Here is a 22,505-nt window from a genome sequence, read left to right on the forward strand (position 1 = left end):
TCCAGGAACTACTGAGTGATCAGGACAAACCTGTGTCAACTTATGGTAGAGATCAGCTGGGAACATTTCTGAGCACTGTGTCATGTAGGACAGCCTCATCCCTCAGAGACAGCATCAAGGGTTAGTCTAAATGATCCCAGTGGTCTTTTCCAACCGCAATGATAGTATGATTCTCTGACTTCCATAACCAGTGCCCAAGCCAACTGATGGCACAGCCCAATGAATCAGCTTCAGCACAAGCGTGCTGGGAAGGAACCAACATCTGGACACGCAGGGAGGGAGGGGAGTGTATTCAATGGATGCCAGGCACCCCAAGCTGCCAACAAAGCCTGTGCCATACCTTCCAGCCCGGCTGGGAGCAGCTCCCCAGCTGGGCTCGCTGCTCTTTCATCCACATCTGCCATCCAGGTGTACTCCAGGGCCACGTTCCCTGTATTGGACAGCCGGAAACTGAAAAGCAAGGAGGGAAAAAGATGTAACAATCAATGAAGGCTGCCAGGGATGAAATGTTTACAAGACTGGAAGTTCAAGAGGAAAGTGCAGATGTGGTGCCTGAGAGATTTAATCCAAGGGGGTTATTCTAGGCTTGCATCTCAAATGGGCAGCTGCCTTTTGAGCAGCCCCTGCTCCACTTCCACCACTCACGGGAATGTCCTCGTCTGGAACAGCAAGGTCTCCTTGAACTGAATTGTGTCCACCTCCAGCTTGAAGTCAGCATAATCAACGACAGCGCTCAGGTGAAGCTCCACTTCACGGCTGCTCTTCTCCAGGACGGTGTGAGCTGGTTCTGGGTCTGTCTCAATCACCTCCAAAGAGAACAGGGAAGAATCACTGAGCAGAGCCCAGACTGAGAAGAGAGCTTCCAAGACTCCAAAACTAGCTACATACAGGAGCTAGGAAGGACCACTCCCATTTAGGTAGATAAATGCTAAATAATGCTGCTCTGAGAGGCCACCACCATGGCTGTGAATATGCCCACGTGGACTATGACCAGGTATCAGCCCCCATGTCTGCCATTTGTCCTGGCCCCCAATAAATCTGACAGGTCTCTATGTTAGGATCGAGCTTCTCTGTTGGAGCTCTGTGGACAGAGAACCCAAGGAGTGAACAAACAAACCTAGGTACCACTTCTACTTGGAAGTGCCTTTCACGTGTGGGACAACAGCCACACAGACATCTAGGGAAGGGAATGAGATCATTAGGGAAATCTCTGGCTGCTGATGCTCTGATGGAGAAAAAGAAATAGCTTTTCTTTTATAGCTATTTAGTTAGTCTTTGAGTCATTTAGTCTCATAAATGACTAAATGAGTTAGTCATTTAGTCTTATAATGGTTCAGGAACCATGGAAGAACCACCACAAAAGGTAAGAGGGTACAGAATCATAGAACAGCTTGGGTTGGAAGGGGCCTTAAAGATCATCTACTTCCAATTCCTTGCTGTAAGCAAGGTTGCCAAGCCGTGCTCAGCAGCATATCATGCCATGATCAGGTTTGAAAGCTAATTGATAGCAGGAGCTCAGCTTGGGGCAGGTGCTCCCCAGACACCCCAAATGGCAACACCCCAATGGAAACCATGAAGAAGAGATGACAAACTTGGTTCTGTGCGGAGCCCCTCCTAGGGCTGGAATGCACAATTTAGCTACATTCTTCCATTCTCAAAGGCATGGAATTACTGACTGTGCGTCATCCTTCTCAGACTTGATTTTCCTTCAGTAAAGATAGTTACCATAAATTTAGCAAACTGGAAAGCTCTGATATTACTTGGTGCTTGACCAAGAGCTTCTGGAGATGGTAATTCTCTGGACTCCTGTATGACCACCATACACTGAACTACTGATGCTCAGGAACTGCTGAGCCAACAAAGCTGGTGGTCTGCTGCTGTAGGCATCTGTTTATATGGGTTGGCTTTTGCAGCTTTGCTTCTTACCTTCTTCTTGACTGGCCACGTAGCCGTCTCCCCCATGGTGGTATCCACCCATTTGACAGTGTGCAGGCGGTCGTCCCAGTCGGTGACCTGCTCTGCTGGCAGCTGGAAGGAGATCCTGGCCACCTTACACTTCACAGGCTGCGCTTGGCAGGCAAATGCAACATCCGACTTCAAGGTCACTGTGATGTCCTTAGCACAGCCAGCGTGGAGGTGTCCCACCTAGGGAGGATGGGAGCCAAGACCCAAATGGAATCACTCACAAGGACATGGCCAGCAGCAAAGGGGTTGTGATGCAAAGAGAAAACATCATCTCCTACAAGGAGCCCCAACTAAGCTTTGTGTTCAGCAGTGCTGGCTTGCACCTCCTAGCACTGAAAAGCAGCACCAGTAGGTAGAAAGTCACTGGTAGCTCCCAGAAAACTACTAGGGCAGTGGGAAAGGCAGAGCTGCCAGCACTCACCTGGGGTGAGAAGTGGAAGGGGGTGTCCGCCAGCCACTCGAACCTCATCGCCTCCGCCTGGCTGCGGTTGGTGACTGTGAAGGTCACCTGGTAGGGCTTCCCAATGTGACAGTCCCCAAACTGGATGTGATCCACTCTGACAGCTGTTAAGGAGGAGGAGAGCAAGAGATGCCAGTGTTCAGTGAGGTCCATCCACCCCTTCTGACTCCTTGCCTGCTCCAAGCCTTCCTGTCTCTGGGAGATGCAATTCCCCATTCTCCCACTGTCCTTCAGAGATGCACCCTGACAAGTCCCTAACTGTGGCAGTCTGGGTACAGGTGGACAAGTATTACAGCACATACATGGCAGGTATGCTCACAGACCATCAGGCCTGGTGGTGATGGCACAGGATTGCTTATATAGAGGACATACGCTTGCACATGGCCTTCACCTCCATAGCATATCACATGCAGACAGACCTCCTGTGGCCCTGCCAGAGAATTCCACTTGAATTCTCTTACCTTCAATGACATCCTCCTCCAGATTGCCTTCAGTGTTCTCCTCAAAGCTCTCAGCCAGAAGTCCATGGATGTTATCTAGTGTGAAATCATCCTCGTAGCCCTCACCCACCAGCTGGACGTAGGTTTCCTCATATGGGTTGTCCACCACAGACAGGTGAATCTGCCCTTCTGCACGCTGGGGCAGTTTGGGTTTGAAAAGCACGTCGAACTCTGCTGATTCCCCATGATGTAGGACCAAGGAAGCAGTGTGGGGCTTTCTCCCTGCACCAATGAAATTAGAGACAGTGATAGATCTGTTCAGATGAAATTCTTCCTTGGGATGTAATAGGAAGAAGTGGTTGAAACCCAGCTTTCTCTAAGCACAGATGCTCCCACTTATGGCTCTGCATGTTCCTTTTATGCTCACAAGGCTACGATGACAGCAAACACAGCTTTAAGTGTCTAAACTTCTGGTTAACACTTGGCTCCCAAACCTCCTCCAGTCATTGCCTAATATTCAGCTGCTGCTTGGCAAACCTTGAGCAGGGCACACACTTATAACAACAGAATCATTACAGTTGGGTGGAAAAGACCTCTCAGATCCCCAACCCCACCCCCACGGTGCCCACTGCCCTCATATCCAACCTGTGTGGATGCCCACACTTCATGGCCAGTGCATTTACCTTCTCCAGTAGAATTCTCCTTTGTATCTGCAGTCTGGTAGATGCAGTGTGTGGTGGGCCTGGCTTTCAAGAAGAAAGCTCCTGCTTCATCCAACAGATCTATCAGCACCTGAGAAAAGGGAGCACAGAGCACTGCCACACCAGTGAGGGCGCAGGGCAGCCCAAGGACCAACACTGAGCTGCTGCTGCTGGGTCCCCCTCTGGGAAAGGGTAAATAATGAGCAGAATGGAATTAAACTACAGTCAAGTTCAGTTCAACTGCAGTAAGATGTGATCAAACAGAATATAAGTAGGATGTCATACATTTCCACATATAAGATAGGAGGAGAATGGAGAGGGGGTGCACAGTGTAGCAGCAAGTCTGTGCCGTGCTTTCTCCTCCACGGGACAAGAACTTGCTCCCAGAGTAGCTGATGCATTCCCCCAGCAGCCCCTCACCTGGACAGGTATGATGCCACCATTCTGAAGGACCAGAGGGAGTTTTTCCGAATCACCAAGCAACAGTTTCTTGAAGAGGAGCAGAGGGTTCCCCTTCTTGTTGCAAAGCACTGGGCGCAGGACCGTCACCCGAGGCAGGTTCCCCTCCCCACTGATATCAAATGTCAGGCTTTGTGATTTAATTGCTGCTGGGCTGCAGGAGGGGAAGAGGAGAAATCATTGACTGGTATTTACTCATTTCCCACTTGCTAAGCACTGAATTGGTGCTACCCACCATTCCTCAGGCTGACAGGGTTGCACACTCCTCACCCCAACATATGGCCCCCTTGTCCCTCTCCTCCCACATCCTTAGCACAGCATCCAGGAGGAAATTACATGACACAGAAACCACTTTATCCACCTCTTTGCCTCCTGCACATCTCTGCATTAGGGACCTGATTAATGGGCATGGTGGGGATGGGCTGGGGTTGGACTTGGTGATCTAAGAGGTCCTTCCCAACCTGAATCGTCCTGTGGTTCTACAACAGGTCTGCATCCTCCCAAAGGAGAGGCAGCTATCACAGACATCCCCCTACCATCTCACAGGGTGTGTTACCTTGCCTGGGTTTCAAGGCAAGCCTCAAAAGTGCACTGGTAGCTCTGCATTGTTTGCGGAGTGAAGGTCACTGTAGCAAAGGCATGAGAGTGGCTGGGCACACACATCTGAGTGGGATCCACCTCAAAGATGTCACTGATGCGGCTGTTCTGTTGGAGGGAAGCACATGGATTGGTGTTAGGACATTAAACCTTCCATGCAGCGCAGCCCAATTCACACGTTCATCAGGGAGCAGGGGACAGGACACCTCCATCTCATGGGAACACACCAAAGTATTGCTGTCCTTAAAGGCAGATTCCTGCCTTAAAAGAGCAGCAACCACCTCACCCTTTTCTTACCTTAGCAGAGATGGGCTTGATGGAGAGGATCACATCACAGGGGACTTTGCCCACATTGCGGATCTTGAAGCGGGCTGTGGCCCGGTGCCCAACCAGAACATTGGTGAAGATGAACTTGTTCTCATCTGTGATGAACACACCTTTGTCCTGCACGGTCTGCAGGATCTGGCAGAGGTTGGCATTGCTGCAGATACGATGCTCCTCAAAGATGGAACCTACGTCATCAACCACAAACGCTGCGAGAAGAAAAGAGGGCTGAGAAACCTTCCTGCTGAAGTTACGTGGACCCAGAAGCCTGTAAGACTCAGCCTGGGAGCCCAGGCACCATCAGTGTTAAAGGACATTACTTTCTACTTATCCTTCCACGTATTCCCTCCTGCCTTCTTCCTACTGTTGGACTTGGCTATAGCAACCTGTAGGTAGTGTATACCTGGAAGGCAGGACTCAGCCAGCAGGGTATAGGGGATGCCACAGGGATTGTCCTCGGGGTCTCTGTCACTGATATCAATTGATAAGTGCTCCTCACAGGTCCCCTCTGGCTCTGCCTGGCAATCCACCGTGATGGTCTGCTGCTCCCCAGGATGGATGGAGCCAAAGCCAGGGTACACCGTGAACATGCCAAGTGTGAAGCGTGCCTGCAGACAGAGCCCCACAGAGGCTGATGACTCACAGCCTTACCTTGGCTGTCTCCACCAAAGAGAATGCCACCCCCTGGCCTCCAGTCAGTGAGGGGTGACCCATGGCCCAGAGGCAGCCCTACTACGTGACCATATCCCATCCTATGGCCACCCACCTGCATTGAGGGGTCCTTCTGCTGAGGCTGCTTGTTTTGCTTCCCAGAATTGGGCACTTTGTCAGTGCTTTCACTTTCATGAGAGTGGTCGGACATCTCGTGATTGACACTGAGAGGAGAAAGCAGAATTATCCATCGTGCTGAACTCCTTGCCACCCTCCAAGGCCAGAACCCTTCTCCCCATGGAGGGAATCCTTCCTACGCTCACGTTCCTGATGGACACAAAGGTTGCTTGGTGACAGTCATGGATAGATCAGCTCTATCACCAACTTTGTCCTACTCCCGGGGCAGCTGAGGTATTTTTGGGTCCCCTTGGGTCACCAGCCACACTCTCATGGCTAGGACAGGCACTGCAGAGCTTCACCCACCTTTTCCTTCTTGGCCCAAATGCCTCCTGCTCTGCTTTGCAGATCACATATTTGAAGTCAAGGCTGCCCTTGTTCTCCAGGATTAAGTTGCAGGTTTTCTTGGTGCCATTCACCACAGTCCCAAAGTCAATGAGTGAGGCTGGGGTGATGCTGTACTTGCTGAACAAGGCCTTGGCAGACACGTTGACCGGGATGATGGCAATGGCCTCCCCTCCTTCGCAGATGCTGGGCTCAATCACCTGCAGCCAGAGGAGGGTTTAGAAATACAGCAAGGAGCCCCATGTCCCCCTACTGTCACCTCACATCACCTTCAGCCTATTAGCCCTGTCTCAATGCACCCTCCAGAGCCAGACTTCCAGTTTTGCTTGGAAAGCATCACCAACACCTCCTAAAGGATTTGTTGTATGTATCTAAGAGAGGATTTCCCAGCTAAAGCTCTCCTTCCAGAAGACACACATCCTGCTAACACCCAGGGTGATACCCACCTGCCTGGGGCAACTCACCTGGCACTTCAGGATGGGTTTCTCCTGGATATCTATTTCTGCCGTGGGGTGGAAGGTCAGATGGACGTGCACAGGGCGCTCGGAGGCAGGCAGCAGCCCTGACTGTGGCTGGATGGCAAAGTGGGATTCTAAGTCTGGAATGTTGGTATCTGCGTTTTCCACAGTGAAGCTGGGGACAAAGAGAAGAGACAAAGACCTCTGTGGTTGCAGGTACTGGGTAGCAGCAACACAGCCAGGACCTTAAATAAAGAGGGAAAGAGCCCATCTCTGCTTGGGAATCCCCACATTTTGGCACAGACTGAAGACAAAAGTGCTGCAGCCTCACTTCAACACCAATCTTCTCATTCCCTCATTTAAAGAGTTTCACAAAGTGAAATGAACACACCCTAAAAGTAAGGACAGATGAGGCGGCTGAAGCAGTCACTCACCTGTATGCAATCTCATACTTCCCTTTGTTCTTCAGGGTTAACACTTGCTTTGCATCATCCTGTACCTTGAGGACTCCAAAGTCCACATTGCCATCCATACCTGCAGTAATCCCACAAGAGGTAAGAGATGGTCAATATCTGAGCTGCTGTGGACCACTCCAAGTGATAAGATGCCTATCTGAGGCTCTCAAGTGGCACAAAACCCTCCCCAGCCTGGATGTTTAACTGCTCTGCTGCCCTTTCTCTTGCTTAGAGAATATCTGCAGGATTTAGCAGATGAGGAGCCGAGTTTCCATCTCCTCGCTTCCAAGCACAGTTCCAACTACTCCATGTGCTCTGCTGTGCCTTCAGGAGCTGCCAACTGCTTTTTTCACGTTGCTGTCATTTCAGCAAACCCAAATCAATCTGCATGGGAAGTGACACACTTCAAAGCTGGAACACAAGAGGCTCAAGGCTCTCTCTGCCCTGACAGTGCTTCATGCCATACAGCTTGAAGGATGTGTGCTTTATGGCCATGCTTACATGCCTGGGCTAGGAAAATGTTCTCTGAAAGTGTGGTAGGGCATGAGAACAAGGTTCCTGAGAAGGTGGTGGAGTCATCATCCTGGAGGTGGTCAAGAACCATGGAGAGATGGCAATGAGGGACATGGCTGCTAGGCAATATTGGTGGTAGGTGGATGGTTGGACTTTAAAAAGGTCTTTTCAAACCTTAATGATTCTATGATTCCTCCCCAACCCCTCCCAGGTGTTTTGGTTGCACGCATTGCAGTGCATCTGGATTGCTTTGTCTTGGAGCACCCACTGACCTTTGGAAATGCTGATGCTCAGAGCGACATCATAGGCTTCTGCTTGGATCTGGATATTTTCTGTCTGAGCAATTCCCAGGATGTTTTCTGCATCTGAAATCTGAGGCAGCAAGAAATAAATACTGCAGGGTTAATTCTGCTAAAATCTATTGGTAGATGAAGATAGCTGGCTGGTTCCACCACGGCATCCCTTACTTGGTGGGCTACCAGTGATTTAAATCGCAGAGAACTAAATCCCAGAAGCCACAAAGCCATCCTTACTTGTTGCTAAGAGTCCATTAGAAGAAAGGAAGTTTACAAACACTCAGCCCTCTGCCCTCCTTGCAGGTAACCCTTCCAACACAACCTCCATCCCTGAGACCCTTGGTTGCCTTGTCCTGCTCCACCCAGGACAACATCCCCTCACCTCCAGTCGGACGGTCTTCTTAATGCTGAGAACCTTCGTGGCTTTGAAATACAGATAGACCTCCAGTTCTGCACGGGGTTCCACTGTGCCTTCACTTTGCGACACGGAGAAATCCTCACCGAGGTTCTCCAGCCCACTGAACCTCCAGGCTACAGGCAGCAAGGTGGGGTTGCGCAGCACCAGCTGCTTGCTCTCCCTCCTGCAGGCACATCGAGACGCTCAGCACTGGCATGAGCTTTGCACGTTGGAGCAGCCCTATCCATACCATCTGGCCAATGGCCCCTTTGAAAGATTGGTCTCCTTCACTCTAGAGAACAACTTATATGCATAAAGAATGAAAGGATGAGAGGAAATGGCCTTAAGTTGGGTCAAAGGAGGTTGAAGAGTCCCCGTCCCTGGAGGTGTCCCAGAGCCATGGGGATGTGGCACTGAGGGATGTGGGCAGTGGGCACAGGAGGGGCAGGCTGGGGTTGGACCTGGGGATCTGAGAATTGTGTTCCAATCTCAGTGATTCTATGACTGCATGACTCTGAGTGAACGCTGGTGGTGATGGGTTGATGGTTGGGTGTGATGATTTTAGAGGTCCTTCCAACTGTAACGAACCTGTGTCCCTATAACCCAAAGAAGCTGAAGGGAACCTGGCTGATGGCTCTTGCTGCCAGCAGAGCAGCTGGGGACTGACCTGTGCAGCAGCAGCTTCCCAAACTGCACTTGCTTGGTGCTGACCCCCAGCTCCACCCGCACCCCTTGGCAGCACAGTTGGAAGACCACTGGCTCCGGGTTGTCCTTAATGCAGCACACAAGCTTGTCTTCCACAAGGCCAGCCGAGGTGGGGTACGCCCAAATGCTCAGTTCCTAGCCCCAGAAAGAGACAGAGAAGAGGTTTGGTGAACAGGAAGAGCAGCTCCTGGGTGTTGCACTGCTGCACTCTCGCCTCCTACCTGCTTCTCATTGGGTTTCAACGTCATGCTGGGAGGGTCGGAAATGAATGTATCTGCTTTGAGATCATGCTCAAAGAAGAAATGCACCTCTACTTCCAAGGGGGTGATGTTAAGGATGGTTATCTTCTCATAGTTGCTGGGGTAGGGCAGAGCCTTGTACCTATTCACAAAGGGAAAAGGCTTCAGCAATGCTGGGACTGCTGCGTTTCGCACCCATCAAGGCAAGCTCTGCATGCTGGCAGCAAGAGGCTGCTCTCACCACAGTCTAACAAGCAGGCCAGGAAAAAGGAGCACAATGCACGATGTATTCAGCCTCCCTTTACCTCTACATCTGTGCCTTCACCTGGTGCCCCATCCCATCAGCGTGACAAGGCACAAGCATTTAAAGAAGGAATATTTTGCAATACAAAAAAAAATAAATCAAGGGTCCTTGCAAGAATAAAAGTGATCTGGCACACAGGTCCTTCCTGCATCTCTGGTCCTTTCCCTGCAGGGTGTAAAGAAAGGCTTTTGCAAAGAGAAGGTTACAAAGCAAACCAAGACCTGAGTCCATTCATCAGGCTGTCTGAAAATGCCCTTTTGTTTTTAAAGGTTTTTTATTTCATTTCCCAGGGTTGTAAAATATCACTGGATCTCCAGGGCTCCCATGAAGGGCTTCCTTTCTTATATTAAGGAAAAAAAAAGAGCAAAGTGAAAAACAGAACCATGCCAGCAGTGACAATGAAAGCTTCTAAGGCAGACATCATCCAGTGGTCAGGTTCATGAATCCCACTGCTATTCCTCTATGGGTCACACATACATGCTGGCAGGCCAAATCATAAAGTCTGCCTAATAGAACAGATTAAAACATTTTATAATGCCACGGGCAGAATAATTGCTTGGTCAGTCTGCCCATACAACTCAAAGGACTTTAAAAAACACCATTACATTAATTATGTGGACAGAGGACATGAGTTGCCCAAAGTCACCTTGGGCCATTGGGTTGTCTACCCAGGAGCAGCCATGGCACCAGCTTCCAGCTCACCAATACATACCAGTCTCTGGACTTCCCACAGAGCAGTGGCCCAAAGTGGAACACACCCGTGCTCATGACATACTGCTTGAAGATGATATCATCATCTGCTTTGCTCTTCCTTCGGTGAGGAAACACCACCCTAAGAGGGAGAAAATGGGAAGATGAGGAGCTATGAGATGCGCCAACCTGGATAGGAAGCCATCACCCTCAGCAGCAGAGGTTCCCAGCTCCAAGCATGGGTGAGACACTGGAGTGCTCAGGTAGGTTCATGTCAGAGGTGAGGTAAGGTGGTGGGAATTAGTCATTGGGGTACAATGGGCAGCCCCTCCTCCAAGTACAGAGGGAAGCAGAGCAGCAGGCAGTGATGGAGCAGCCTTACCGTGGGTCCTGGCTGATGGTGGGATACACACAAATGCCCCTGCAGTGCAGCTGGTACAGTCGCTTCGTCCCCAGCACCTCAAAATTCATTGTCTGGTCAAACTGGCCCAACACTGAGGAGGTGAAGTGTACCTTCAGTTCAACCTGGCCACAGGCAGGCACAATCCACCGGTAGCTGCTCAGCCTGGCATTTACAGAGGACACTTCAGATGTTGGGAACATGCCAATGAGATGAGGAGGAGGAGAGCTGGGGACTCACCACCCAGCAGCCCAAGGGAAGGGAATGGCCATCCATTTGCTGAGATGGCTCTCCTTCCTCTCTCACCTGATGGCCTTCCCTGGAGAGGTGGCCAAGTCCACACTGCTTTGCTCCACATCAGCAGGACGCACTGATGTTCCCGTGCCTGTCCCATGACTTTTCTTGCTTCGGGCTGAGCTCCGCTTCTCTTTCTTGACCTCCTTGTTGCCCTCAGTTTTTTCCTTCCTTGCTTTTCCTTTGGTGGGGGTGAGCTGCTCCTCTGACACCTGAGCACCAGGTAAAGAAGAAGAGGCAGAGTAAGGTGAGACATGCTCTAATTCATCCCTGCTGGGATGCAGGTTTGTAGACAAACACACAAGAGAACAAATAAATGTCCAGGTTCTACTGGTTTCATGTCTGCCCACTGCCTTGCTCTCCTTTGTTGGGCTTTGTTCTGCCCATGAAACCTCTTATCTGATTGCACCAAATCCTCCATCCTTCCCCCAAACAGGGTTTTCCGTTCAGCTGAATCAGGCCAGAGATGTGGCTGTGGGCTCCTGCAGAAATGGGGCCCATCACTGCTCCTCTGCAGCAGTTCTTTTCCATCTCCCCCACCCCATCCCTTTGCTCTGCACCTTCGAGGTAGGCGTGATGGGGGCATCCTCAAGACTTTTGAATTCCTTTTCTTCTGCCATTGCACTGTCTGGCATTATGAAGACAAAGTGCTTGAGGGCTTCTCCTGTTGGGGCCACTCGCTTCTCTGGGTAGTGGATCACAGAGTAAAATGCAGTAGGAGGAATGGGAGGCCCTGAGGGCCCCAGACCCAGGCTATCCAGGATCTAAAAGATCAGAGAAAGCTCCATTAATTCTTAGTCACATTTGCCCTCACACTCTTTCAGTCATTGACTTTGGCAATGTTTTTACATGGAGTACTGTGCTTTTTTATGCTCAGTGGGGTGGATGGGCTCCAGAGCAGTGCCAAAATGGCACCCCCTCTTTCCAACATATGAGAAGAACTGAGAACCTTCCCAACCCCATAGCTGCCATGGAGCTGCAGTGGAACAACAGCACAGCATGGGACAAGGCTCTGTGCCACTGTCACTTGTCAGAACACAAAGCACCAGGTCTTGGACCTCAGCATTTGAGCCCCACAGGGTTTTACCTGCTCTGCTGGGGGCAGCTTGCCACTCTCCAGGATCTTCCCAATAGCGTCCTCTGCATCCAGTACCTGGATATCCAAACAAGGCACCCCGAATGGGGGCCCTTCTGCACCTTCCCCTGCCTGTGCTTGGGCTTCCTCGAGAGCCTTCAGTTTTTCCTGCCTCTCCCTCTCCTGACGCTCCTTCTCCAGGCGCTCCTTCTCCCTGTCCCTCTTGCTCTTGCGGCTGGATACATGAGCACTTTGCTCTTCTGCCTTCTGCCACACATCCTCCAGGCCCAAAGAGGACGCCAGAGCGCCCTGAACCCTGTCCCAGTATGATAAAATATAAGTGATATCTTTCTGTGATGCCTCATAGATCTTAAACCTCATGGCCATCATCTTCTCGCTCTCACTCAACGTCTGCTCTGTGTCTTCCTCCTGCTCTGTGGAGATGGGGTGCTCGGACACTGCTGGGCTGGCATTTGTTGGGTGAACCTTGCTTGACTTCCTCTCATCCTTGTCACCTACAGCAGAGTCTGAGTGCTCCTTTGTAGACCCCTTTCTGTCCACCCCATCGCTGGTGTCTGGGCGGTGGCTGCTGGATGCGGTGGCATTCTGGGCAAGAGTGGGGAAAAAAAATGAGTGTTTCAATGCACCAAATTGGTTCTTGTTGGATGGTGATGATCACTGCAATAGCACAACCACCCACTTGTTTGACTCCATGCTGGCTTTTCTTCCCCTGGGCACTGTCTTTTTCTTTCCCAAGCTCTTTCCTTCCCCGCTTAGACTTCTTCTTTAGCTCTTCTTCCTCCCTCAAGCGCTCTAGTTCCTGCCTCTGCTTTTCCTCAAGCTCTCGAGCCAGCTGCTCCATCCTCCTTCAGCAAGTCAAACAGAAAACATTCCTGAGAGTTGTCACAGAATGACATGGACCTTTCTTGCCCATGGCCAAATTCAGAACCTGCTGGGGGTTGGTCTCATCTCCCAGGTAATAGCGACAAGATGAGAGGTGGTGGCCTCAAATTGCACCAGGGGAGGTTCACGTTGGGTATTAGGAAGAATTCATTCTCCAAATGATTGGTGAGGCTCTGGCACAGGCTGTCACCACCCCTGGAGACATTCCAGAACCATGGGGATGTGGCACTGATGGATCTGGTCAGTGGGTATGGTGAGGGTGGGCTGGGGTTGGACTTGGGGATCTGAGAGTTCCTTTCCAACTTTAATGACTCTGTGATTCTATTTTGTGCACCTCCTCTGATAAGGTGGCTCACCTGGAAAGGAGCTCTACAGGTTCTCTTTCCCTGTGCTCTCTCCCTGAGAGGGCCATAGGGCCACTGGGCCCAGTGCTGGGCTGCCCAGTTCAAGGCAGGCAGGGAACTGCTGGAGAGAGCCCAGCAGAGGGCTGCAAAGATGATGAGGGTCCTGGAGCATCACCTATGTGAGGAAAGGCTGAGGGACCTGGGACTGTTCAGCCTGGAGAAGACTGTGGTTGGGCTCTGGAGCATTGCCTGGATGAAGAAAAGCTGAGAGCCCTGGCTGGATGGGGCTGGGCTCTTTTCAGTGGTGCCTAGCAACAGGACAACCATTAGATCAGAAAGCAAAAGCTGCAGTAATTCTCCTGCAAAACAGGCTCTGAGCAACTGCACTTTACCTTGCTATTGCCCTAGGAAAGTTGTGCTGTCTGTCCTGGAAATCAGAGCCATTTGAAGCAGCCCTAGTCATCTCCCTCTGGGGAAACAAGCTTCAGCCTTGACAGAACAAAGTGCTGAGACTTGCTCTGGTGTCACTCAACCAAATCTCCAGCAGCCTGCATGCACCCAGCATGGGGAAGGGAAGAGGGCAGCAGGTGGGTGCTTAGGAGCCCTGTGTGAGATGGGAACAGGGGAACCCTTCAGGGACATCATACTGGAGAGCTGCCCATGCAAAGCTTACAGACCTCCTCCTCTCACGCTGGATTTGTAGTATTTTGTCATCAAACTGAGCTCTCTGCTCCTCGGTGAGGGCATCATATTCCTCCTCATCCATCTCCAGAAGGTGTGCTCTCTCCCTCCTGGCAGCTTCTTCCTGCTCCCGTTCTTCCCATGCACACATGAGAAATCATTAGCAGATACATGCAGAGCTTGCTGCTGGGGGTGAGCACACAAACCTGCCCAGATCCTCCAGGATATGCTGATAGTGGGGAGCCCCAACCCCTGCTGTGGTTTGATAATGCCCCTAAGTGCTGCTATGCAAGAACCATGTCCCACCATGGAGGATAGGTACCATGCCATGAGAGCCTGCACTTGTCACTAAGCTTCAAAGACAGACTGTAAGGTAGGTGTTCTGCATACCATGGAGCTTTACTTTAAGCAGCCATGAGGTGAGTGCTGGCTACGCTGAGGCAGAAGGTTGGATATTAGGAAAAACTTCTCTGAAAGAGTATTTGGGCACTGGCACAACTGCCCAGGGAGGTGGGGTAGTCACCATCCCTAGGGGTGTTTTAAGGGCCATGGGGATGTGGCACTGAGGGATGTGGGCAGTGGGCAATGTTGGTGGTAGGTGGGTGGTTGGGACTAGATGATCTTAGAGGTCTTTCCCAACATCACTGATTCTATGGTTCTATGATACTAAGGTGGAAGGATTAAAAAAACCCATTTCTTCCAAGTTCTGCTGGTTACGTCCAGATGGACACAATGGTAAGGCTGAGAGCTTGAGAGGACATTTGAGAGGTACAGAGATGATTCTCACCTTCCTTCTCTTTTGCAGCCATCTCTTTGGCTCTCCAAGAGGCATAGTCCTGGAACAGGTTCACAAAATAGATGTAAGGTCGGTTGTTGACAGCTTTGAGCAGGCAGAGGAGAGCAGACGCCATGCTGCGTGCAAAGAGGGTCTCCAGGCCATCGAACACTACTCCCTTGTAGCAGTCACTCAGCTGGGAATAAGGAATAAAAGGAAGAGAGAGAGTCAGTAACAGCATGCACTAGGCTCTGAGCTTGGCAATAAATGCAGATGCCCAAGGACACAAGCCATCTTGTTGCCCATTAGCTTGAAGCTGGTAATCCATATCATAGATCATAAAGGTTGGAAAGACTACTAAGATCACCTAAGTCCAGCCATCCTCCCATGCCTGTAACTGCTCTAGACCAAGTCCCTCTGTACCACATCCACTCTTTTCTTGAACACCTCCAGGGATGGTGATTCTCCCATCTCCCTGGACAGCTATGCCAGCACCTCTCTACTCTTTCAGAGATGCATCAGCCCAGATGAACTCCTGCACTCTGCCAACTGATGGCACCTGCATCTTCACCAAGATGCTGGCAGCTCAGGACTCCCTCCAGCTGTCCCCTCACACCTCCCAGTGCCTCCCACCCTCCTGACCCCCATAGCAGAGGATGTGCCATACCTGCAGCCTCTCAGAGAGGATGGCTCCCAGCACATCATCAGGCAGCACACAGCTCAACAAGCCCGTCTCTCCTGCTGCGCTGCCCTCAATGTTCAGCCACTGAGGTGCAGGGACACAGGGAAGCATCGAAAGGTGTTGAGAGCTGGAGGAGCCCTGCAGAGTTGGACACCACGAGACAAATTACACACCTTGGAAGAACTCCAGGCAACTCCAAGTGCTTGGAGATAAGGTCTGAGGCAGAACAAAGACACTTGAAAGGTCACATGAATCACCAGTGCAATCAGTGCTCACCTGTGAGCCTGTCGGGTCTGTGTGATGCTGTTTCTGGGAATGAGGTGCATGGTTATCCGATTTCCTCCTGCCCATCCCTGCACTCACCCGGCTGCGGGAGCTGGTGGAGTGGACGCTGGTCTTGTCCCCAGAGTTGGACTGGTTTGTTTCCAGGCTGTGACTGTGCTCAGTGCTGAGGGGGTCTGTGCTTTGACCTGCAGAGGGGGCAGAAGCTCAGCAGAGCCTAGTGATGAGCGTTGGGTTTTCGAGCCATTTAACATACAACACCGTGCCCTTCCTAAAACATGGGCAGCAGCAGTTAGTCATAAAATCATAAGATTAAGGTCAGAAATGACCTTTAAGACCATCTAGTCCAACCATCCACCCACCAGCAATTCTATCACTTAAAAAAGCTGCATGGTACATGCCCTAGAGATCAAGCCAAGGGTTCACTCTTTGGGACCATTGTTTCCACACCCTGTATTCTCCTACAGATGCTCTAATGCTCAGCCTTGTCCCAGCTGCCATCATCAGTCTCCACTAGAGCTACGTTTTCCACGCTGGATATCCCAACCCATCCCATCTTCTCCCAACCCAGCCCAACTCAAGGCTTGGCAATGCAAAGTTTCTCTTTAAAGGTGATGTCTGCATTGCTAGGAACACCAGCTGTCCAACAAAACACCTTAAAAGTTGCTGGTCTCATGTGGGGAACAGAATAACATCCACGAGCTGTGCGACCTGATGGCATATATAGGAAAATTCTCTGGAGAAAAGAGTCAAGTCTCTCATCTGAAGCTCCTCAGGGAGGCTGCTCTTCCCTTTCTCTCATGTTTGTGAAATCACTCTCCAAGCCAGGCACCTACTGCTTAATGAGCCACTTCACAGGGCTTCTTCCTCATTAAAATGGGCAGCAGTTGTGCCTGATGGCCACGGAGAGCTGGCTGCATTTAGCTTTGAGGAAATAATAAAAACCCTGAGAAATATGCAGGTGTGCCTCACCACTCTCAGGAATAGGAACATGTGCTGAGCAGCCTGCAGGCAGCAGGTAGCAATCCCTGTGCGAGCCCTCAGAAATGAAGAGATTTCAAACAACTGGCGAGGGCTGGTGAGCTGGCTTTGCACGTCTATTCACTGCCAACTAAGAGCCATAGAACTGCAGAATGGCTTAGAGGTTGGAGAGATCACCTAGTTCCAACCACCCAAAGGGGGTAGGGCTGCCAGTCAGTACATCAGGCTGCCCAGAGCCCCATCCATGGCACTGGGCACACATGGAGAAATGAAGTAGACATGGGTGCTTGGGATAGCTCTGGCCATGAGTCTGGACATACCTGCATCCTCAGCCTCCTTCTGGCTCTGCTCTATGGCAGCCCTGAGGCACAGTTCCCGTGCATGGATCCCAGCTGAGCTGCTCCTGTCAGAGATGGCCTCCATCACCAGCGAGTCGATGGACAAGCAGGCCGCGCCGTAATGTCTGGAGAGGGTGACTGCGGCCGATGTCTTTCCTTGAGGGAGAGGAAGGCCTACATGGTGATGCTGGCACAGGAAACCAAGAGGGAGGCAACCTGAATGTGGCTAGAAATGTCGTTCTAGAGAGAAGACCATCTCCAGCTCACTGCCACCCAAGGGCTTTGTCCCATGTGGTTGCCTCAATGCTTGAGCCCTGTACCACCACCATTACTGTCTCAGAGGGCCCTTCATGCAGCACTGTTTGTGGGGGTCAGGCCCCCATGCTCCAATGAGGCAACATGGCTAAGTCCACCCAGTTTGGTGGGTTACAAGCCCAGCTGTACAGACACAAGATGAGCAACTTCCACCAGTTAGGGGAAGGCCTGGTGCACCCTCACAGATCCATGGACACCCGACTTCAGGTGGTGACCCACCAGGACCCTGCTCCTCTGCCCCCTGTGTGGCACACACACCCGTCAGGGGTGCCCCATGGATGATGATGGCGATCCCTCGGCGGTTTTGGGCCGCACGGCCTTCAGGAGAGATATCAATGCCCAGGTGACGAGCGATGGCTCTGAAGACAGGGCTGTCGTCCAGTTCTCCTGCAGCCTCCTTGCTGCCACTGGTGCTCTGCTGATGCTCTGCTGGTCAGAACACGGTACAAAAAAATCAGCCTCCTGCACACCAGTGATACTCAGCTTCTTCCCCATCCCCTCAGATGCTGGAAGAGGAGACCCTGTGTCCCACTCAGCAAATGGAGTGGCAGAAAGGGGAAAGCACAGGCACCCAGTGATGCCTTAAGTCCCTTCTGCCACAGTGGACAGAGAAGAGGCAATAATCATAGCGTTCTGACCTGCTCCATGTCTCTTACCAAGATTCTGCTCCTCTTCTCCCTTTTCAGATTTAGCATCCAACTTATTAGACTGGCTTTCATCAGAAGTGGAGAGGGGAATGACTGATGAGAGGGACTGACTGATCCCAGCAGAGAGCTTTTCTTCTTGATCCAAGAGAGACTGGACATCTTCGCCATTGGCTGAGGAGGAAGGACAAGGGGAGGGCTGATGATGATGAACAAGGCTAGGCATTCTGCTCTTTGCCATTTGCCACTTTATGTGGCCACATGAAAAAAGATGTTGAACTCCCCATAAAGCAAGATACCCAAGGCACTCAGAAACCTGTCTCTGCCTTGAGGGAAGTTTGAGTTTGTGTTTTTGTTGTTTGGAAGGAGAAAATTTAAAATACTGGTGATGATGAACCTGGTTCTACTAACTGAAGGGCTCACTCAATCTTTATGGGTGAGACACGTTCAGAACAGCCTCACCATTGTCCTGGCCTTCTGGATCCCCAGTCCTGGACTTGGTCTGCTCATCCTGCAGCCTCTTCTGGTGGTCCTGGTAGTACTCCAGCACCTCCGGGGGCAGGTTCTCACCTGGGGCACGTGGGGGCAGCAATAGGGTATTGCGGCAATCGTAGTCCTTCAGCATCTGCAGGATCTGCATGCAGAAGGAAGAGAAATCAAGCAACACGTGAAGAAGAGAAGACTTGACCACAAAAGGCCACCAGACCTTGCTTAGGGGACTTCCTACGTTTCCTCAAGGAGCTGAAGTACCATGAAGCCACAGCATGGGGACCAGACCCCCTCACCTGCTCCTCAGCAAGGTACTGCTGGTCAAACTCCAGCGAGTAAAACTCAATGGGGAACTCGCATGGGTTCTTCACCACCACTGTTCCTGCTGACCCATCGCTGTATGGCAGCACAGGTGCCAGCTCGAGCACTGGGGGGTCAAACTCCAGTTGTGGCTCCAGCCCATGCCCTGTGACTTGCAGCTGGAGGGGCTGGCTGCTCTGGCAAATGTTAATCTTCAGCTCGCATCTGTAGGATCTCTGAAAAGAGGGTTATGTTGCTCAGACGCAGCCCTGGCACTGCTGTATCAAGCAGCAGAGTCAGGTAGAGGCAGACAAGATCTCACTGGCTACAAACGTCTCTGCTCTGGTCAAGGCCACAGACAAGATGGTTACATCTCAGCTAGCAATTCAGACATCGCTGGGAGCACTCCAGGCCCATAATCACCCATGCCCATAATGACACATGCTGACAGTCTCCAAGTGAGATGTAACTTAAGTTTAGGGGAGGTTTCCTGGGCCACGTGGCAGGGATCACTGGCATTACAGTGGTGTGAGTGTCTGTGCTGCCATGCCCAGGAATGCATCAGATCACTGCTCAGTCTGCTGGACTGGCAGGATCAGCCCAGAGCATCCCTTCCAATGCTCAGCCTGCAGTGCACTCCTTCTCCCTGTGCTCTTGTTAGAGCTCTACCCATCTCACCTCTTCAGTGGGTGTAAATCTGACCCTCATGTTGCATCGCTGCCCTGGGGCGATGTCTCCAGCCAAGGGCAGCACCTCGAAGGCGCAGGGCTTGGCCTTCAGCTCCTGCAGCAGCTTCCGTCGCACGTTTGCTGGCAAATATTTATCCACCTGGGCACAGAAACCAACCCGTGAGACTTATTTGGCCTGCAATGATAGACCTTCCGTTCCTGCAGATCTCAGACAGTGCTGAGGAAAGAGAGGCACAGGTGCAGATGGAAGACAAGAGGAGCACCAGATAGGAAACAGGTCCAGATGAACCAGCCTTGCCCTGTACCCTCTAAAGGCTTCATGACTAGTGGTCTAAGTGCTCAGGCAATTATAGGGGCAAAAAAGAGGCCAAGGAAATCCAACTGATAAGCTACTATATAGCTCCTTGCTTTATAGAATCATTGACTCATAGGATCATTAAGACCTCTATGATCATCCAGTCCATCAACCCATCACCACCATGCCCACTAACCCATAGAATCACCAAGTTTGGAAAAGACCTCCACAAACATCTAGTCCAACCATCAACCCATCCCTCCATGCCCACTAAACATTACCTTCTTAACAGGCTCCTTCAAGGTAACAAACCATTTACAGGGCACCTGGAACCGATTGTAGAGCTGGATGGTTTCCTCCTGACACTGCCCACACTGGACAGTGGAGAACTCCAGGCTATCCCTGGAGATGCAGAGGGATGGCATAGTCACGCAGGCATGAAGGCGGAGGTGAAATGTGGGGCCTCCTGTGACCTAGTGAAGAGCAGAGTGCCCAGTTAGAGCACAAGTGGGTCCAGCTTCTTTGTCCTGCCTGGCATGGGTGACAAAAGGTGGTACCTTGATGGGCAGCAGCACATCTGCTTCTCCCAGTGGCACGTTGGCACTCTGCGGGTCAAAGCGCACCTCGAAGGTCTGGGTCTCGCAGTATGGCAGGTCTGTCACACGGTCCAGCTCCACAGTGAAACCTTCAAGGATGACAACAGAGCAGCTGAGATAAGTGACCAACAGACCAAAAAGTCATACAGCTGTGGCTGCTCCATGAAGGAGTCCCTTTCACCTCCAAGAGAAGACCTGCTGTCCTGTGTTAGAAGGAATCCTTCTCCAGGCACCCCAAGGATGGTTGGGGACCTCCCCCAAAGGGATATCCAGCTAAAGTTCCCCTATTCAATGGAGGAACAAGAACTTGGAGGAAGCATCCATCCCTCTCATGGTGACTCAACATGGCAACCCATGGCATGGTGGATGACAAGCCTTATTTCAGAGCCTGTTTTGGAAGCCTATCTTGATGCAAAGGAAGACCTCACAAGCTCTTTCCTCATGAAGGACAAACAGGACTGTTATGACACTATGAACCAAAGCACTCCTCAACCACACATGGTCCCCTCTGTTTGCAATGCAAGCCCACAGAGTGCACAAAACCTCTTGGTAGCCAAGAGCAGGAGATGCTGAGGGGTCTCCCAGGTGACTGGACCAGCTCAGCCCTGCAGCCAAGCATTTGGGCAGCCACCAGTGGGCCAGGACTCTGTCCAGGAGAACTTGGGCCCTACAGCACTGAGTAGGGGGTCCTGAGGAGGAGCAAACTGTACAAAAAAGCCCTGAAACCCCTCCATGTGTCCAGGGCCATACACCATCAGAAATGGTGAGAAGCACCTCCATCCCACTTACCTGTGTCACGCAGGACACGTCCAACTGCACAGAAGGATACGGGCAGCTGCCCAGTGTTGGTGATCTTCACAATGTGTGTGTGGATGTTACCAAGAATGACATGGCCAAAGTTCAGGATGTACTCAGGCAGCTGCACCCTGAGAGTAGGAATAAGGAGAGTTGTTAAACCATTTCTCAGCCAGCAGTGAGACCTTAACAAAAAGCAGGTTAGTTTTAAATGGTGTAAGTGCATGGATACTGCTCCATGAATAGTAGAGTCCATGGATCCAAGCTCCCCTGCTATGAAAAGCCATTGTAGTGCACTGGATCTCCAATGGTCTTGATCCAACCCCAAAAGAGCACTGGTAAAGGCAGTAACCAACACCCATGAGATTCATGGAAGGTCTTTTTCCAGAGGAATCCCACTCAGCAAAACACAAACCACCCTTTTTGGAGAGTGTTTTCTTCTTCCTCAGTCATTTGTTGGAACAAAAGAGGCCAGCTGTGAGTTGCCTCTTTCAGAGCTAATTAGAAGGGACCATGGTGATGGCTGGATGTCATGGTCTGCATTGGAATGGAGCAGCTGCAGAGCTGGGCACCCCCCAAAGCTTGTGGGTGACCCTGCAGAAGAGAGGGCATCCCACTGCTCACAGACAGCGTGGTACGTCCCTCTGGATCAGGTCCTTCCCAAGTCCCTGACCAGGCCCAGCTCTGCACGAGCTCTCAGGAGCAGTGGTGCTGGCTGTTATCCTTGGGGCACCTGGAAGCAGGGAGTCCCCACCAACCTGAGAAGCCTCTGACGAGCTTGCTTGTCAAAGTAATAGTCCTCTGGGGGACAGGAGACCAGGAGCTTCTGCTGCTCCAAAGCACGTTCCTCTACCAGCATCTCTTCCATTTGCATCTGCAGCCGAATGTCCAACTGTGGAGAGCAAAGTCATTGGGCTGGTTGCCACCTATCAGATCAGGTTGCCCAGGGCTCTATTCAACCCAGCCTTGGACACTTCAAGGGATGGGGCACCCACATTCAGCTATTAAGTCCCATAAATGTGGCAGAATTAGTGAGCAAGCACCCCAGCGATGCCCTGCATCTCCATCACAAAGTACCACAGACTCAAAGATGATGCAGAGAGGACGGATGATCACAGGCAGGAGGTCTCAAGTGACAGCAGGGCACACCCAGCCCCACTACAGTAGGGTGGCACATGCCAAACAGGGCAGAACCATGTTCTCACCATTGTATCCTGGTCATCCACGGGTGTCTCAGTGGCCGGGTCCTCCCCAGGAACAACAGCTTCATCTGTCTGGCTCTCTTTCTCCACCTTCTCTCTTGCCTCCTGGAGGATCTTTTCGTACTTTTCATTTCCTGGAGGAAGAAAATATCCAAACATAGAAGTGGGAGTGCAGCACCAGTCTCAAGTTAGCTGGGAAGTCCCTCTTTTCCTCTCCCACCAAAACTCTGCAGGCAGTCTATGGCAATG

General features: G+C 51.4%; 1 protein-coding gene and 1 long non-coding RNA gene across 7 annotated transcripts in view; one reads left to right on the forward strand and one right to left on the reverse strand.

Annotated features, from left to right (window-relative positions):
- The window catches only part of HYDIN (HYDIN axonemal central pair apparatus protein), a 108,311-nt gene that overhangs the window by 9,525 nt on the left and 76,281 nt on the right, over positions 1 to 22,505 (reverse strand). For 5 of the 6 annotated variants that reach the window (XM_032447003.1, XM_015873865.2, XM_015873864.2 and 2 more), the window contains 39 exons: positions 22,260 to 22,390; positions 21,813 to 21,946; positions 21,049 to 21,185; positions 20,221 to 20,348; positions 19,945 to 20,136; positions 19,358 to 19,507; positions 18,676 to 18,915; positions 18,353 to 18,524; positions 17,903 to 18,064; positions 17,505 to 17,675; positions 16,914 to 17,087; positions 15,607 to 15,800; positions 15,316 to 15,468; positions 14,661 to 14,844; positions 13,870 to 14,008; positions 12,646 to 12,811; positions 11,958 to 12,551; positions 11,431 to 11,634; positions 10,883 to 11,082; positions 10,559 to 10,741; positions 10,199 to 10,318; positions 9,165 to 9,324; positions 8,906 to 9,078; positions 8,224 to 8,422; positions 7,818 to 7,917; positions 7,012 to 7,111; positions 6,584 to 6,752; positions 6,081 to 6,319; positions 5,713 to 5,821; positions 5,350 to 5,554; positions 4,920 to 5,155; positions 4,582 to 4,730; positions 3,987 to 4,179; positions 3,549 to 3,657; positions 2,887 to 3,147; positions 2,387 to 2,529; positions 1,927 to 2,145; positions 646 to 806; positions 341 to 450 (listed from right to left, as the gene is read on the reverse strand). In XM_032447003.1, the coding sequence (XP_032302894.1) occupies positions 341 to 450; positions 646 to 806; positions 1,927 to 2,145; positions 2,387 to 2,529; positions 2,887 to 3,147; positions 3,549 to 3,657; positions 3,987 to 4,179; positions 4,582 to 4,730; positions 4,920 to 5,155; positions 5,350 to 5,554; positions 5,713 to 5,821; positions 6,081 to 6,319; positions 6,584 to 6,752; positions 7,012 to 7,111; positions 7,818 to 7,917; positions 8,224 to 8,422; positions 8,906 to 9,078; positions 9,165 to 9,324; positions 10,199 to 10,318; positions 10,559 to 10,741; positions 10,883 to 11,082; positions 11,431 to 11,634; positions 11,958 to 12,551; positions 12,646 to 12,811; positions 13,870 to 14,008; positions 14,661 to 14,844; positions 15,316 to 15,468; positions 15,607 to 15,800; positions 16,914 to 17,087; positions 17,505 to 17,675; positions 17,903 to 18,064; positions 18,353 to 18,524; positions 18,676 to 18,915; positions 19,358 to 19,507; positions 19,945 to 20,136; positions 20,221 to 20,348; positions 21,049 to 21,185; positions 21,813 to 21,946; positions 22,260 to 22,390 (6,963 nt within the window). The remainder of the gene's footprint in view (positions 1 to 340; positions 451 to 645; positions 807 to 1,926; positions 2,146 to 2,386; positions 2,530 to 2,886; positions 3,148 to 3,548; positions 3,658 to 3,986; positions 4,180 to 4,581; positions 4,731 to 4,919; positions 5,156 to 5,349; positions 5,555 to 5,712; positions 5,822 to 6,080; positions 6,320 to 6,583; positions 6,753 to 7,011; positions 7,112 to 7,817; positions 7,918 to 8,223; positions 8,423 to 8,905; positions 9,079 to 9,164; positions 9,325 to 10,198; positions 10,319 to 10,558; positions 10,742 to 10,882; positions 11,083 to 11,430; positions 11,635 to 11,957; positions 12,552 to 12,645; positions 12,812 to 13,869; positions 14,009 to 14,660; positions 14,845 to 15,315; positions 15,469 to 15,606; positions 15,801 to 16,913; positions 17,088 to 17,504; positions 17,676 to 17,902; positions 18,065 to 18,352; positions 18,525 to 18,675; positions 18,916 to 19,357; positions 19,508 to 19,944; positions 20,137 to 20,220; positions 20,349 to 21,048; positions 21,186 to 21,812; positions 21,947 to 22,259; positions 22,391 to 22,505) is intronic. The other variant, XM_015873866.2, reaches the window with a different exon arrangement.
- LOC107319193 lies at positions 13,054 to 14,764 on the forward strand. The gene is made up of 3 exons (XR_001557659.2): positions 13,054 to 13,088; positions 13,601 to 13,779; positions 14,679 to 14,764. It is a non-coding gene; the product is annotated as an uncharacterized LOC107319193 (long non-coding RNA).

The sequence above is a fragment of the Coturnix japonica genome, chromosome 11 (genome assembly GCF_001577835.2).
Source record: "Coturnix japonica isolate 7356 chromosome 11, Coturnix japonica 2.1, whole genome shotgun sequence".
In the NCBI taxonomy this organism is placed as follows: Eukaryota; Metazoa; Chordata; class Aves; order Galliformes; family Phasianidae; genus Coturnix; species Coturnix japonica.